The 18,472-nt window shown below is 37.3% G+C and overlaps 1 protein-coding gene across 4 annotated transcripts in view; it reads left to right on the top strand.

Annotated features, from left to right (window-relative positions):
* The window catches only part of GRM7 (glutamate metabotropic receptor 7), an 872,629-nt gene that overhangs the window by 522,608 nt on the left and 331,549 nt on the right, over positions 1-18,472 (top strand). For all 4 annotated transcript variants that reach the window (XM_074404859.1, XM_010337852.2, XM_074404860.1 and 1 more), the window contains exon 5: positions 1,360-1,500. In XM_074404859.1, the coding sequence (XP_074260960.1) occupies positions 1,360-1,500 (141 nt within the window). The remainder of the gene's footprint in view (positions 1-1,359; positions 1,501-18,472) is intronic.

Genomic DNA, 18,472 nt, shown 5'->3' with positions numbered 1-18,472 from the left:
CATTTCAAAACCTGAACACATGATGGTTTTGCTCTTCTTACTGTAAGAGCAGTTGCTGATACAGTTAGTTGGTGACAGGGCATCTAGCAGAGAAAGATAAGTGACTTGGTAAGTGGGCCACAGAAGAGCTTTATAACAGTAGTTCTCAACCTTTGGGTTGAGGGAATCCGCTAGGGAAGTTGAGAGAAAAAGAAAAGTCTCTGATACTGCCTACCTCAATGAGCCTGGACTCTGCATTCTTTATCAGCTCTCTAAATGATTGCAATGCCCACCAAAATGTGAGACTCACTGCCCTATAGCATTGGTGTCAGAAACCAGGTTCTGGAAGTAGAGAGATGTGGGTTCAAATTCTTCTCTAAGCCTTCATTTCTAACTTTAGAGTGTGGACCTGAGACAACCTACTTTCTATGGTTGATGTGATGTTTCATGAGAAAATGTACATAAAATACTTATTTTTGTAATTGTAAGAATTATTCAATTTCATGGCCTTACAGATAAGGGAAAACTTTGAACAATTTAAGTAATCTGAAAGTAAGTTTATTCTTTTTCCCTCTGGTTTTTGCTCATAGAACTCAACTTTGTAAGTTTCCAAAATCTTTCCATTGCCACAAACAAGATACTGTAGGGGAAGGAGATGGTGTAATCTTCATTGTTGCAGATGGATAAAAGGAAAATTGGATAGGTTAAGTGTGTACCTGCTCATGTTTCCATGACTGAGTGAGATTGATAGATTTGGGATTTGAGTATAGGCCTTGGGACACTGAATCTAATCTCTTTTTCCACTTTGGCTCTTGCAAGATCTTATGACCTCATAGGAACATTTAAAGTTACACTGTCCTAAAGTGGAAGCCAGAGAGTTCCCTGGGGCTTGGCCTCCTCATTCCTGCTCATCTGGACACTCTTTGTACTTAGGATTGAGGTTTATATTGGGTTCGGTTCACCTACAGTCTCTTCAAAAACTACTACTTCATATTTGACCAGAAAGTCAATTATATAATGGAATATTGCTAAGTGAAAGAAGGTTCTTAAAATAATACGGATCAGGAGCTGACATGGTCAGGGATGCAGAGTGTGGCATAATGGTTGACCTTAGGCCTGTTACTATTTCTTATAACCCTCTGTTTTCTCATCTACAAATGGATCTTATGCTGGTAACGACCTACCTGTCAGATTGAAGTAGAAATTTAGTCATAGATTAGTGCAATTAGAATATTTTTCCTTCTTCTGTCAATTTTTTTTGATTGACACACAAGAGTATCCAGTCCACTAAAACAAAGACAAAAAATCACTTTTATTTTTATTCCTGAATGTGCCAGCAGTGCCCTGCAAGCACTGATCTTTTAATTTAACTCTGTTTAGGGTTCGATGCCTACTTTACATCCCGCACACTTGAAAACAACAGAAGAAATGTATGGTTTGCCGAATACTGGGAGGAAAACTTCAACTGCAAGTTGACGATTAGTGGGTCAAAAAAAGAAGACACAGATCGCAAATGCACAGGTAATTTAATTCTCATTGTCCTTCTCCTATGACTCGACTTGGCTAGCGTGAAATGTCTGCATAGTTGACAGAAGGAAGCTTGGCTGGAGACAAATTGAAAAAGTAAATTAAATTTTACTAGATTATTCAGAAAATGGAACAGGAGCATACATCTTGCAGGACAAAAGAAGCACAGACAAGAATGTATTCTTTTCTGCCTGTCTGTCTAGCAGTAATTGACATATTCAGCGAATCTTTGAATTCAGAAGGGGTCATGTTGCTTTGAATGCTCTCGTTCATAAATGTTAATTCACATTCCAGTGAGGGGTATGAAGTCATTTTCACATAGACCAAAATCTCTAACAAATCCCATGCCATCGCTGGATTTAACTGTTACCATGGACAGTGTACTTGATCAAAGAAACAGAGTGATTGGGTTTAGAATAATGATAATTCCAAATAATTTTTGTAACGTCTAAGTTAATGAGTTACCTGCTATTTAAAATATTCACAGCTCCTTATATGTAACCTTGCAAGTGAAAAATAACTGTGTTTAAGTTAGAAGAAAAGTCACATCCTCATTCGTTTATTCACTCACAAATATTTACTGGATGATTCCTTTCTGCTATGTACTGTGCCAGGTACTGGTGGTCCGGTAGTGAGCAAACTAAGTGAGAACTCTGATTCTATGTTGCTCAGAGTCTGGTGAAAGGAATTTGACTTTATTCCAGTGAGATCACAAACAAATTCATAATTACAAACTGCAGTCCATGTTCTGAGTGTTATGAGGGTATATAACTAAGGAAGTTTACTCATGTTGAAGGTAGAAGCTGTCTTAAAAGACCCTTTTGAGAGAATGATACTTGAGTCAAGAAAAATTGAAGGAATAGGCTTTGGCTTGTCAGGAAAGGAAAAGAAGTTAGGTAAGTCTGATTAAACATGGTAAATGGCTTGCAGTAAGAGGAACTTTTATGCTTCTGAGGATGTGAAAAACAGAAGAAAAACATGACCGAAGTATACAGATAGAATATATGAGCCAAGGCTGCAGATGTAGAGAGATAGTCAGGAACTAAGTCATTTTAGGATGTATGTAGGCTGTGGCTTTTATTCTAAGAGCAGTGGCAACCTTGAAAGGGTGTTACACAGAGTATGGCATGATATACCATCTTATCAACTAGACTTCTTTAAATAGCCTTTAAGATTTGTAATGATGACTTTCAGGTATAATAAGGTAATAGGGCTGAAATGTTTTATGTATGATCAAGAAAGATACATACATTCATGTGGGACATACTTTCTACCTCTATTTCGTCTTTGCATTATAGCTGTTTGAATACCCGTCACCCACATGTTGTAGATTAATGCACTCAACAAGCATCTATTAATCAGGTAATACATGGTATTAGGAACACCATGAAATCTATGAGGATACTTAAATGTAGTCTCAAGGAGGTTTCCGAGAAACAGGAGCAATACATAAGATATGACCAGAAACATGAATAAAAATAATGATACAAAATCCATATGATACATATATTAAAGGTATCATTCACTTAACTGGAATGTCAAATTTACCATTTTTTCCAGATCATACTGTACTGCAGTAGTTCAGAGTTATGGTCCTTAGAATAGTGGAGGAAAAGGGAAAATATTAATTTAATGTTGACTAGACCTAGGTGACACAAAGCTTTCAAGTGGAAACTGAAAAAATTAGTTTGACATCTGGATAATTTGTCTATATGACAGGGGTTACACTCAAGTGCACTACAAGTATGTAGATGATTGATGACAGTTTTCCTGGGTTCTTTCTGACATTTCGTTTTCTGTAGAGTGTCTGGAAGGTGGAATCGATTGATGGACATTAGAATTGTCCCAATCTGAGGACATATCTCTGACTTTTATGAGTTTTAATACAGGCTGTTTCATATGGCGCCATGTTTTAGGGTTGATCATTGAGAATTTGGGTTTATACAAACTAGTAACGTCATTATGTAAATCTCTACCTTACAAAAATGGAAATGGAAGTGTTTGTGTCTTCCTAACTAACATGCTTCCTCCATGTGGATATTTATAATCACATTCACTAAATTACTGGTGGCCCCAAATTATTTGTACGTTCTCCCCTTTCTTCTTCCCTCCTCATTACCTTCTTGGTGATGAGCTCTCCCATACGGAATGGAGTTAGATACTGTTATCATCACCGTATTCTCTTACTTTTACACCTATTGATATAGTGGTCATGTTTTGTTTTTCTTGTCATTCCTTTTTCCAAATCCAACCATATGTACATCATTCTTTGATAGTCCTCCAAAAAATACTATTTTAAAAATCATTACATTTATGTATACTTCAATTTGGAAGTGAAGAATCAGAGGGACAGGAAACCTGGTTATGTGCTTTGGTAACTGGATTTTAAGAAACCAGAACAGTCATGTTAGAAAAGACAATCAGATGAGGAGGCTAGTAGTCCGGCACCGAAGATCCGCACTGTGAAGACAATGAATGTTTTGATCTGAGGACTGCAGAACATAGCTCCATTCACAGAGCTCTCTCTGTGACTCGGCTCTGCTAAAGAATAAGGAAGTCTTACTAATACAACATTCACTCTTAAGATGTGAACACAAATTAAAATGTAAACTTTATTTTTTCTTTTGAGCTGGTTAGCCTCCTTAGCCATACCAAACTACAAGTGTTATATATTAGCTGTAAGTAGACCAGCACTGAATCAGCCATTTGACAAATTTTAAAGATGAGAAATGTGACACATACTGTTTGGAGAGAGCAAATTCCTGAGGTCAGAGTATAACAAAGAGTTCTAAAATCACAAGAAAATGCAAAGTCATGAGAGGAATAATAATTATTGAAAAATATTCATTAAAAACATGAGATAAGCTGTTCACACATCATAATTTTACTTTGGGCTAGATGTGCATGAATTCTTATAGAAAATGACCTGGAAAACTATGTAATCTTTATTTCTGTAAATTATCCATGTTCACACTTGAAGTTTCCTCCAAGCAAGGGATTTCATCACATTCTTTAGTATTTCAAGAACATCCCCACTTTCCTTGATACCGAATCCCAGGGTGTGCCAACCCAAGAGCTAGACATTCTTCCTCTTATCTTCCATCTGAGTAGCCTAATAACCACTGATGTAGATCGAGCATTGGCAGTAAGCCATCCTACTCATGGGATATGTTGGCTGTCATCACAGTGTGAAATGCAGTTCAGCAAGTATATGGTTGTCCAAGCTATCACAGAAAACACAACCTCCATTTGACAGTCACTCAAGCCATTCATGCTACTTTGTGGAAGAGCTACATTATCTCATGGAGACAGTGCTAGCTATACACACAGTCATCTCTTCTAGAGAGTTTGCCACATACTATTTGTCATTTGCAAGTAGAAATATCAGATGTGATTTTTTTTCTGGGTTGTATTTATGTTCCCCTACCCACAGCCCACCAGCTGAGTGTGTCCACCCTTGAGACTTGCCTGGGTGCTGCTGGCACAAAGACCAGTTTAGAGTATGACCTCTTTGAGAATAACATGTTTCTATGGAGATACTAATGGTCAAGGAAAGCAGAAACATTACACAAATGAACTGACATTTCTGAAAAAAGAGATTGAGGCCATCTTCGAGTAAGAAAAATCATTATACCGCAGGGGTTAAGAAACCATAGGTTTTGTAATAAAAAAAGACCTCGCTTCTGTTCTAAGGACATCCATGACCTCTCATACCTGTGTGTGCTTGGATAACATCTTTTTTTTAACCTCTCAAAGCCATATTTTATTTTTGAAGTGCAAATAGCAAACTTTACATTTGAAATTGTTGAGTGGATTAAATAATTTAAATAAAGTGTCTGAAATTTTATTAGCACACAGTAATAGCTAACAATAGAAATTGCTTTCTGCTGTTTTGAGATGAATTCAGTGGCCTGTGAGGAATTCATGTAGATCCTCTTGTCTGTCGTTCCTTAGAGATCAGGATGTATGTCAACTCCAATAAGAAAACAAATACATAAGTATAGACAAGAATTTTTACTGTGGTGCACATTATAGGGTGAGGTATTGAATATCAAAAGTTTGCAGATAGACATCATACAATGTTATGCTATGAGTGAAACATGAAGCTCAAGGCTTAAGGAATTTTAATGCTGTAACACAGAGTGGGTGTCCAAGGCTCAATGACACTAGGACACAAACTCTGCATTATAGAAAGTGTTATATTCCAAAGGTTCCTCATTTTCTTCTGATGAGCTGTATCCTTACATAGCTAATGACATTTATAAGATTTTAACACTCAACCTGTCTTATCCCAAAGTTTGCTTATTTTCTGAGAAGATTTATCCTTACCTAGCTAATAGCATAGAATACCTTAGCTCCCAAATGCATTCTTTAAGCTCAGAAGAAGCTTCTGAGAATATGAATATGTTTGCCTATGACTGGGCAACATCTTATGATGTATCAATCATAACTCATGACTTAGCCAGAACATTTGTCTAACTAATATCATTGTTGTATGAAATGCCACTTGAATACTGATTTATTAGAGTTACCTATTTGCTGAAAAGTGGGAACTCACCATTTACAAATCTATCATCTAATGATGGGACAATTTAACATTCAGAGATTTGTTTTCCTTTTGAGATGACAAGATGAATAAAATGGTGACTTTTTTTGGTAACAACCTTTAATGTTTCATTGCTTGGGCTTTCAAGTCACACAATAAGCATATTCAGTTTTGATTTGTGTCCCTAATCAACCCCTGTTTACTGTGGAAAGATATCAAGGGCTAAAGAGTGTACTCTGATAAATGTCTACATTTTGGAAGTTCAGTATTCTTAAGCTGTGTTTTTCTTTACACCTCACTTCTCAGAGCTAATAGTTCTCTTTTTCAGTGGAGCTAAAAACAAGCCTGTTGATAAATGCGGTTAATGAATAAGCCATGTATTTCTTATCATTTCTTTTCACCAGGTCCCAGGCTCATTAGAGCCTATATAATTCATTAACAAGACTATCAAGACAAAGGAATTACACTTAAAGTCAAGTGCTCAGAATATATGTGCAGAAATAATTGATGATTATACTCATTAGTTTTTATACTCACTGTCATTTTATTATTCTATTTTGAATTGACCTTTAATTGTCATATAGGTGTTTTATTGCTAATTTACTTAGCATGATTGAAAAATATACAACAAAATGTTTAACCCTTTGGTACTCGAAGACTTTTTGAAACCTTTTTGATGAGAAGCAATGTCAAATGCATTTTTATACCTTTGTGCTTTCTTAAACAGAGGCTTGTCACAGACTAATTATGATTTAATCTCTGGGAGTATGCATTATAGGATTATGTGTTAATATGGTCCTTTGTTAAATTTTTTATTCTCTGACTCATCTTCTCTAAATATCAGAGTATTGGTTGACATCCCTCTTGCTGCCATCACCCTTAAATCTTCCCCTACATACCTCCATAAATTGCTGGTTTCTAATTGTGGGAACTGGAAATGTGACAAATTATAAAGAATTTTTGCTTGTTAATTAATTCATTTATTTAAAAATGAATGTTAAATAAATACTAAATCCTTGTAGAAAGGCTAATGTATGTAACTTTGTGGATTTAGTAAGATATTCTACAGCAAATGTTTGGGTAAGTTTGCTAATAACATTTAGTTATGTGGAATACCAAGTAACATAGGATTCTTCAAATTAAAATGGTCTGAATGTCACATCTAAAATCCCCATTGTTTTTGGAAAACCTCTTTGAATGCTTTTTGGAACATAAGATACTGAATAAAAATTCCATGCCCATAAAAGGTGATTATATTTCTAGACTTTAACTTTTCATAAATAATTTTTAAAAATAGACTTTATTGTAACATTAAATCATATTAAATACCATGCTAGCTCTATGGCTTTGCTTTTAAATCACTTACATATGAAAGTTTATCTTCTTGTATTATTTAAAAATCAATAAAATTATTTAAAGGCATTTAAAAACAAAAATTTAACCTCTTTTCAAGGGAAACATTTCACCACCTATGTTAATTGCCAATTCTTCCACTGGATATATCTAGGAGATAATAGCAAGATGATTAGACAATTCTTAATTCTGAGACCAATAATTAGCATAGCCTTCTGTATGGTTGTGTATTGTAATAGATACAAATCTCAGGTCATAAAATTATGAGTGCAAAAAATTGAACTTTTGATTGTTTTCTATAATTTCACTTTGGTTTTCAAATATCCATTCCAATGTTTAGTAGAAATGTAATCAATCTTTTTAAAATTCTTTATCTCACATAGTCTGCAAGCCTGGTTCTTAGTTACAAAGACATTTTTTTTAAAGCCCATGACATGAACATTTTCTATGAGGCTTTGCTTTGAGCCTTTGGCATGCATGATTTTTCACTGGCCATAAATCCATTTCCAGGAATGCATCTTGTCCATTCCTGCTCTTAGTAGTGAAGATGTGAGGTTTACTGTATCATGGATTCTTGGTCCCGACCTCAGAGCCTCTCCAGGTACAGCTAAGGTTTTGATGACCTCCAGGTCCTTCCTATGCCCAAGGTTTCTGGAGGTTCTGGAGCCTAGGAACTCTTCAGTTTTTTGTTTTTTTTAAAGGAGTAAAATACTTTTTATTTTTTATTATTTATTTATTTATTTATTTATTTTTTTGGAGATGGAGTCTCACTCTTGTTGCCCAGGATGGAGTGCAATGGCATGATCTTGGCCCACCACAATCTCTGCCTCCCAGGTTCAAGTGAATCTCCTGCCTCAGCCCCCACCTCCCCGTAGCTGAGATTATAGGGGTGCACCACCATGCCCAGTTCATTTAGAATTTTTAGTAGAGACGGAGTTTCTCCATGTTGGTCAGGCTGGTCTCAAACTTCCAACCTCGAGTGATGTGCTCCCATTGGCTTCCCAAAGTTTTGGGATTACAGGCATGAGCCGCTGTGCCCAGCCTAAAATATCTTTTTAATACTGTATTAAAAAAACAGTCAAAGCCCAGGCAACATAGTAAGACTCTGCCTCTACAAACAGTAAAAAAATTAGCTGGAAGTGTTGACACACATCTGTGGTCCCAGCTACTTACAGTAGGAGGCTGAGGTGGGAGGATAAATTGAGCCCAAGTAGTTGAGGCTGCAGTGAGCTGTGATCATGCCACTGCGCCTTTGCCTGGGCGACAGAGCAAGACCTTGTCTCAAACACACAAAAAATAGGGCCATCACAGTAAAAGTTTTGCTCAATGTTCTATCCCTTTAGATCAGGTCAGTGAACTTTCCCTGTCAAGGACAGGAAGTAAATATTTTAGGCTTCATGAATTAGACTGTTTCTGACATAACTACTTTGTTCCCATAACACAAGGTAACCACAATATATAAACAAGTGAACAATAAACAAATGATCCCTTACTTTAAACCAGCATTGGCCAATGGAAACTTTTACAATGACAGAAATTTTTTATCTGTTGAGCACTTGAAACATGACTAATGCAACTAAGGAACTGACCTTTTAAATTATTTATAATGTAAACAACTGCATGTGCCTAGTGACTACTGTACTGACCAGCTCTGCAGAGACTAGGAGCTCTTCAGGAGCTTATACCAGCATTTAACTTTTACATAACCCATTAGTTTTCTCTTCTCATAGGTTGCCCCTGAATGTCTTGATTATAGGCTTGGAGAGGAGACTAATTTAGATTCAATCATATTCTTCCAAATGTTTTTGTATATGTTATATACTCCATGTCCTGAATACTTCAGTATTTTTGAAGTGCAGAACCAAGTACTGACCACATAACACTAGCTTTTAGAACACAAGTGTCACTCCTTTTAAAATTATTATTATTTTATTTTTATTTCCATTGTTCTTCTGTGTTTTATTATAACCTTTTTTCCCGAAAACAATGAAGAAGAGTTCTGAAACTACCATGGTTAGAAAATAAATAGTGGAGAGGAAATAAAAGACACATTTGCTGATATATTAATATGTTAAAATGTTGCCATATGACACTAACCAAAGAACCACCAAAGTAGATGGGTGGCCAGTGAGATCCTTGATTTACTCACAAACTTAGTTTTCCCAAATCTTGACCAGATGCCCAAGTAGAGACTGGTTATCTTCAGCCTTATGGAATAGAGGTTTATAGATGGACCCTGCAGTAAATGAATTTTTTTCCTTCTGCCATTAATACTTCAAAGCATAAAAAGGGGTCTCTACTGAATACCATTTTAATTCAGAGCATGCTCCCTCAGTTTTTTTCTTGCCACACAGCACTTTAAGTCACCCATGGCAACTGTGTTTAATTCCGTACAGAATCAAGCCAAGCAGTGGAACACCAACTTGAAAGCCTGGGAGTATTCAGGCAAAGCTCTTCCCATAAATGCTAGAAGCCGTAATTATTTGAGCTGTGTGTCGTTTCTTTCTCATTAACTCCAACAGGCAACATCTTTAAAATTGGGAGTTACAGCCTTTCCATATTCAGAAAATCTGTCAGGCGTGGCTGTTAATGAGAAGGAATTCCTGAACTAGGGGAATTAATGCGTATGCATCTTTTTTTTTTTTATTTTTTTTTTATTTTTTTTTTATTTTATTTTTATTTTTTTTTTAGAAAGAGAAAAAGAATAATAAGAAAAAGAATAAAGAAGAGGAAGAAAGAGAAAGAGGAAGAGGGAGAGAGAATGGGGGTATTGCTTTGTTGCCCGGGCTAAAATGCAGTCTAAATATGGGTATGCCTATAATTGTTCTTAATAATGGAGACATGAAAGAAAATGAGGGAAGAAAGTAACAAACAAGGAGCCAACCAACATTTCATTTAAACTTCTAAGTTGATATGATGTGGTACTGATAAGAGTGTATATTTTGTGTAAAGTGGAGAGTTCTATAAATGTTAATTACGTTTACTTGTTCCAGATCTGAGTTCAAGTCCTGGATATTGTTATTAATTTTCTGTCTCATTGAACTGTCTAATATTAATGTTGAAGCCTCTCACTATTATTGTGTGGGAGTCTAAGTCTCTTTATAAGTCTTGTATGTCTGGGTATTCCTGTATTGGGTGCGTGTATATTTAGGACCTTTAACTCTTCTTGTTGTTGCATTGATTCTTTTATCATTATATAATGTCCTTCTTTGCTTCTTTTGATCTTTGTTGCTTTAAATACTATTTTATCAGAGGCAAAAATTGTAACTTCTGCTTTTTATTTATTTGTTTTTGCTCTCTGGTTAGTTGGTAAGTCTCTCTCCATCCTTTGTTTTGAGTCTTTTTGTATCCTTGAATGTGAGATGGGTCTGGATGCAGCATACAGTTTTAGTTTTTTGTCCAAATTGGCTGTCTGTCTTTGAATTGGGGAATTTAGTCAATTTAAATTTAGAATTAATAATGATATATGTGAGTTTAATACTGCCATTTGTCCATTAGTTGATGTAAATTCTTCATTATATTGATGTTCTTTACTTTTTGGTATTTTTTAGAAAGGCTGATACTGTTTGTTCCTTTCTATGTGTAGTGGTTCTTTCAGAAGCTCTTGTAAAGCAGGCCTGGTGGTGATGAATTCTCTGAGTGCTTGCTTGTTCACAAAAAACTTTATTTTTCCTTCACTTATGAAGCTTAGTTTGGCTGGATGTGAAATTCTTGGTTGAAAGTTATTTTCTTTAAGGATGTTGAATATTGGTCCCCACTTTCTTCTGGCTTGTAGGGTTTCTGCTGAGAGATCTGCTTTAAGTCTGATAGGCTTCCCTTTGTGGGTAACCTGACCTTTCTCTCTGGCTACCCTTAGTATTTTCTCCTTCATTTCAACCCTGGTGAATTTGACGATTATGTGCCTTGGAGTTGCTCTTCTTGAGGAATATCTTTGTGGTGTTCTCTGTATTACCTGGAATTGAATATTATCCTGCCTTACTAAGTTGGGAAAATTTTCCTGAATAATATCCTGAAGCATATTTTCCAGCTTGGATTCATTCTCTTCGTCACATTCAGGTACACCTATCAAGCGTAGATTAGGTCTTTTCACATAGTCCCATATTTCTTGGAGACTTTGCTCATTCCTTTTTATCCTTTTTTCTCTAATCTTGTCTTCTAGTTTTATTTCATTAAGTTGGTCTTTGACCTCTGATATCCTTTCTTCTGCTTGATCAATTCGGCTGTTAAAACTTGTGCATACTTCACGTAGTTCTCGTATTGTGTTTTTCAGCTCCATCAATTCACTTATTTTCCTCTCTAAATTTTGTATTCTTGTTGACATTTCGTCAAACCTTTTTTCAAAGTTCTTAGTTTCTTTAGATTATGTTAGAACAAGTTCTTTTAATTCACAGAAGTTTCTTATTATCCACGTTTTGAAGCCTGCTTCTGTAATTGGAACACACTCGTTCTCTATCAGGCCTTGTTCCGTTGCTGATGAGGAACTGGGATCACCTTCTGAGGAAGAGGCGTTCTCATCTTGGGTATTCTTGGCCTTTTTTGACTGTTTTCTTCCCTTCGTTGTAGATTTATCCATCTGTGGTCTTTATAATTACTGTCTTTGTAATTGGGTTTCTGAGTGGACGTCCAACTTACTGATTCTCAGCACCGAAATCTGAGCAACCCACTGCACTGACTAAATCAGCGGCGTTAAGATTGGTGGTGCTTTTCTGACTCTGCACCGAGAACCGACGCTCTGAGGCGCCTGCAAAACCGCCTCGCCGGTCACAAGAGTCGCGCTGGCAACCCATGGGGCTCCTCCGCTGGGAATCTCCTGGTGCGTGAGCAACAAGAATTCATGTGAAGGTGTGGCGTCCTCTCATTCTTTGCGTTTTCACTGGGAACTACAATCCCGAGCTGCTAGTGATCAGCCATCTTGGATCTCTCTCCACGTATGCATCTTTTAAGCAATCGTTCTTGTAAACAAAGTACCTCCTATAAGCAATACAAATATTATAAATTAGATGTTTAGAGTCATTTTAGTGGGTATAAGAAGGTGTTGTGGAATGACTTATCAAGTATCATCAAGCAAGTTAGAGTAGATTATCGCCTTCCTTAGAAGAGTTTCTAGCAACAGAGGTTTTCTCCTCCCACCCCCCACCCACCAAAGAGAAATATGGATGCTAAAAGCATTTTAGGTTTTTATGATGTGCGCAGCTTTAAAATTCATTTTCCTACAGAATCAAGTGTGATCACAAAATAAATATCAACTATATATATAAACCCAGATGAAAACTTTCTAGAGCCACTTCTAACTTTGCCTCCCTGATTCTGTGAAGAGGAGATCCAGGTATGTGGGCGAACACATATGGAGGCTGCTAATTTTTTTCATTTTCATCCTCAAATAATATTTATTGTTTACCATCCTGGGCACCGAAAGCTGGGTGCTAGCTTTAAGTACAGCCTCTCTGGTATAGAAAGACAGTATTCAAGCTGCCTGCTTCAGTCTCACTAATTGGTTCATGAAAGAAGTTAAGACTCGAGTCAGGTTGCCTGGGTTTGAATCCCAGCTGTTTCTGTTACACTGTCACCATGGGCCAGTTACTCAGGCAATTCTCAATCTTCTTTCCCATCCCTTCATCTGTAAAGCAGGGATAACAACAGTCCCTACTATATGGGCTCATTCACAAGAATTAAATAGAGCAATATCTGGTAGGGACAGAGGGTGCTCAATGGGTTTAGGTGCTATTGTTGTGGTTGTCTTTGTTGATAGTGGTGACTAATCCTACTTTTGGCTTTTGTTTAAAAAAAAAAAAAAGGCAGGGCCCCTTAGTGATTTAAATAGACCATCTTTCCTATAAAACATTTTTATATAAAACAGTATTCTTTCTTTACCTTAAATACCTGTTGCCTTATAACAAAACACTTGCATATGTTTATGTTATTCTACTTGATCCCCATATAAGCCTTGTGAAATAGTCAGGGTAAGTAATGCCCTCTTTTTTACAGGTTAATACAAAAGACAACTACCGTAGAGACACTTTATGACTTCTTTGAGAGTATAGCTACCATCAAGAAAAATTTAGTAATTCCAACAACCAATTGCATACATCCTTTTAATTACATACTCTGTCACTCATTTGATTACTCAGCAAGTGAATGACAAGTGAGCTGCACTGGGCCAGTGTCTGTGCTGAGCCAGACAACACAGGCAAGGCTTTTGCTTTCAGGAAGCTTTTATTCCAGTACAGGAGGCAGAAGAAAAAACCAAAAGCAGATGTGGAAAATAATTACAAGAAAAAGTGAGAGGCCGCCGGGCGCAGTGGCTCAAGCCTGTAATCCCAGCACTTTGGGAGGTCGAGACGGGTGGATCACGAGGTCGAGAGATCGAGACCATCCTGGTCAACATGGTGAAACCCCGTCTCTACTAAAAATACAAAAAATTAGCTGGGCATGGTGGCACATGCCTGTAATCCCAGCTACTCAGGAGGCTGAGGCAGGAGAATTGCCTGAACCCAGGAGGCGGAGGTTGCGGTGAGCCGAGATCGCGCCATTGCACTCCAGCCTGGGTAACAAGAGCGAAACTCTGTCTCAAAAAAAAAAAAAAAAAAAAAAAAAAAAAGTGAGAGGCCGAGCTAGAAAATAACAGTAAACAATTTTTCCAGGAATATGTAGTCAGCAGAGATGATCACAGCAGCCCTGCCTGTCCATGAGAGCTTCTTATTTCCATTACATATATAATGAAATTTTGGTTTGGATGGATCAATCTAATGGTACGTAGAACTTATTACTCCCTATGCTGCTTCTCCTCTCATGCCTAGTTGCCTCCCGAGATCCTTGAAATACTGGACATAAATAGGTACTTTCTCATTTTTCAGTGTCTTCGTGGTTTTGCTTTTATAGCAATTTTTTCAGTCTGTGACACCAGGCACCTAAAAGCTCTGAGTAGAACATGTTTGATAATGATCCTGGATAGATCCCTTTTGGTTCGCACTGATAAACAACTGTTGTGGAGAAGCGAGCTGGCCTTGTTTCTTCTCTCCTGAAATTGAAATAGGGCAGTATTTTCCAGTTTATGTTCAAACTTTGTTATATTGATAAAAAGTTAGCGGTTTGTACAAAGAGAAAAGACAGAGCTCAAACCCCTCGCCTCAGAGGCAGCGTAGTTATACAACAGGGAATTGTAGCCCTGACTGTAAAATTCTACCTGAATATATCTCATTCCCTTGGGATGTTCTGTCCATTTAGGGTAGGGCAAACACAAGCCAACAGCCTTGTTAAAGCAGATGGTGGAGACTGAAATCGTGTGAAACCAAGGTGGTACAAAATAATACCTTTAAGGAAACTCATAGCAGTTTTGGAGTAGCAGTTGTAAATTGAGCTACCAAAGTGGTCCAATGCACTGGCAGAAGTGGGCAATTTACTATGGAAGGAAAATGTTGGATTACAAGATGCTATTGCTTTTTTCTTGGAGGAAAAAATGCGCCTGTTACACACAAGTTATGGTCAAGTTTATAACAGTTATATCTTAAAAAATACAAAAGAGTATAAAGAAAAAGATGCAAAGAACCAAGCTGAAACAGTTCTCCTTTCGTGCTGAAGTTTACAGAAATCACTATGACGAGTAGTTATTGGACCTCTAATGTCTGACTGTGTGGCTTTTAAGGTGACTATAAATCACTCCTCTTCTTTCTTTCCTGGGTTGAATTTTAAGATTGCCAAATAAGTGTTACTGAGTTTTAAGAAGCACTAAAAATCTAGATTGGTGCTATTTTTAACATGCAAAACTAATTCCTCGATACTTAAGACATTTCAGTGGCCATACATTGTTTCTACAAGACTAAAACCTCAGCAGCGGTCTGTAGGGCACCTGGTAGCAAGGCCCTATCTCATACTCCTCAGACTCTATGGTCTAGTTCTCTGAAGGCATCTGGATTTTTCTTGCCACGAGGCCTTTGTATATGCTATTCCTCTGCCTGGATTTTTTTTTTTTCCCAATACAGCTTTTGAAAATCACTCACCCTTCACATCTCAGTGTCACCTCTTTAAAGAAGTCTCCACTGAAGCTCCTTCAGGTCTAGGATCTAGGCCTGAGAGTGTAGCTATCAATAAGAAAAATTTACTAATCCCAACGACTAATCACATACATTCATTTAATCACGTACTCTGTTGCTCATTTAATTACTCAACAAGTGAGTGGTAAGTGAGCTGCCCTGAGCCAGTGATGGCGGGCAGGTTCTTTACTATCTGCTCTCCCACCTTCCTTTCCTTCGTGAGAGACACTTGCCTGTTTGTGACACTGTGCTCCTTAGTGCGCATATGAGGTGAATGTCTCTCTCCAGCACCTGGCTTCAAGCTCCATAAAACCAGCTGCTCGCATCTCTGTTTATCCCCATCTTCATATCCACATCCCTAGGCCAGTATCAGGCTTAGAGTAGGAGTTTAACAAGTAGTTGGTGAGAAGCTACTTGTTTTCGAACTACAAGTGGTTGTTGAGAAATTACCGATTTTACTATTCCGTGCTTAAAATCAAAAATCTGCTTTTCTTAAAACATTTCAATGCAATTGATCAGACTGAAGGAGGAGGAGCAGGTGATTTGTGCTTATGTAAAAGTGCTCAGCTTGCTGCACTTAGAAGCACTGAAGTGTCATCTTTTGTTTGAAGACTATCCTAGGCAAATGGATTCAATCAGAGGCTTTGTAGGATCTTTTGGGCTGCATGTGATAAATGTTTCATAAGCCCATTATGTCCTTTCCTGCAAGACACAAAAATGAACAACATCTGCATATATTTGAGTTGACAAGTGTTCCACTTTAAGGAAAAATGTGAAAATTCCAAAATTCAATAAACTGTAATGTATTAGCCATGTGTTTCTTTAAAATGAATTTACAAGAATAGAGGACTAAGAAATGTATCAGCCTCTCAGCTTTGACCACATTTTTTCTGCACTGATCATTTTTTACACTCATAAGTGAAGAATTATTGCATTTTATGTGTTACAAAGAAAAATTACATGCAGGGTTAAAACTCTAATAGTAGAAATAATAAAATAACCCGTGCTTACTAGGTACTTCCTTAAATGATGATGTCTCTTCCTGTAAGCACCTATTCCTGTAGGTGAATACAAATCAAAATAAATACAAATTTTATATTTTTACAAGTTTTACACTGAAGATTATAATTTTGGGCATCTTTTTAAAAAGTAGAGTAAGCACTATTTGTTGAACACTTTGCTGTGTCAGTCACTCACTTAAGCACTTTGCACAGATGATAGTGATCTTCAAAAGTCCCATTTTTAGCCACAATTTTTAGTTGAGAAAAATGAAACCCATTTGAACTATTTTACTCCTCACAGCACCCCTCTGAGATTATGTTTGCTATTTTATAAATGAGTAAATGGAAGCGCAGGAAGGCCTAGCAATCTGCACAAGGATCATACAGCACAAAATGGCAGCTCAGGCTCAGGGAGGTTAATGACATGACATGCTTAGGGTTGGTCGCCAGTTAGAAAGTGGGAGAGCCAGAATCCAAAACAAGGTCTGGCAGACAAAACCTTCAGTTGCCTTTTGTTTCTTTTGTTCCAAGTTGTCCACCTGGGTTGAGACCCCTCATAGTGAAAATTATGTGCAAGACATTTAGGACCTAGCATCAGCCACTACAGCGGCAAAGAAAAGATATGTAGTGACGTATATGTCTACAGGCTTCTGTGTTTTGGGACAGAAAACATGAGTCTCTAAAAGGAGCTCACTGCTCTAGGCTTTGTGCTCTTTTGAGTTGGTCCACCAAGGAGTCTATTTCTGCCATTCAATGACTAGTTATTTTGTTATTTCAGAGTAGGGGGAAAATGTGGGCAAAAGAAAAGAGCTTCCACTTCTCTGATGGAGAAATTTGCAGATGTCATAAATCTGGGAGCGTGCGTCTGAGTTGATTTTTCTTCTCCTGGGACAGCCTGTTTGATTGTTCGCCCGTTTTTAATTTTCTTGTGATTTTAACACAATAGTATGTGTTCTTTCATTCAAATGGTGAATGACTGTACTATTTATGAATGTTTACTCATGAAGAGTGTATTATTCATGCGCTGGGCATGCTGGCTCATGCCTCTAATCCCAGCACTGTGGGAGGCCAAAGGGGATGGATCACGAAGTCAGGAGATCAAGACCATCATGGCCAACATGGTGAAACCCCATCTCTACTAAAAATACAGAAATTAGCTGGGCATGGTGGCACATGTCTGTAGTCCCAGCTACTCAGCTATTCAGGAAACAGAGGCAGGAGAATTGCTTGAGCCCAGGAGGCGGTGGCTGCAGTGAGCCAAGATGACACCACTGTACTCCAGCCTGGGCAACAGAGCAAGACTTCATCTCAAGAAAAACAAACGAAAAAACTATTCATGAGTGCTTACTCATGAAAAGAAATAACTTCTCATTATATTGCTCGGATTTGTGGTCCTGGTCTTGTCACTCATGGGAAGATGTTTGCATACCACTTAGGGTCCTGTGTGCACCTTAACAGCCATGCAACCATATTTTAGATGTCCAGTAACTACCTGTCCTAATGATTTCTATACACTTCAACATAAAATGGGGAAACTTACAATGTTAGCACAGGCAGAACCTCCAATTCTGATAATCCTGTCACCCCAGCATAATAATAAGAAGAAATTCAGGTACCTTTAAACATTTTTTTAAAGTTTTATTTTATGAAACATATACATTAAACCTGTTGTTAATTTTCTTGATTATTTAAAGCGTTATATAATAACTCAGTGACTTCATATACTATTGTTTGCAGAAATCTTACTAGAATTATTATGAAGTTTACAAGTATGTTTAAAACACAGCAGGACATAACTCAGTACCTCTTGCTGCTGCTTTTTTGGAGGATTGCTTTCTTGGGATGCATTTCTAGAAGTTGTTAGATAGAGTAGTAATAAACATGGATTTGGAAGCTAAATCCCCTTGAATCAATTTCAGTTCCTACCTCATTAGCTATGAAGCCTAACACAAGTGACTTTACAACTCTACCCTTGTTTTCTCACTTGCACAATGTTGATGATAATTACTTCATAGAGCTTTGTTTTGTTTTGTGTT

This window comes from Saimiri boliviensis, chromosome 8 (genome assembly GCF_048565385.1).
Source record: "Saimiri boliviensis isolate mSaiBol1 chromosome 8, mSaiBol1.pri, whole genome shotgun sequence".
In the NCBI taxonomy this organism is placed as follows: Eukaryota; Metazoa; Chordata; class Mammalia; order Primates; family Cebidae; genus Saimiri; species Saimiri boliviensis.
Note: the sequence above shows the minus strand (reverse complement) of the source record. Positions and strands in the feature narration are given on the sequence as shown.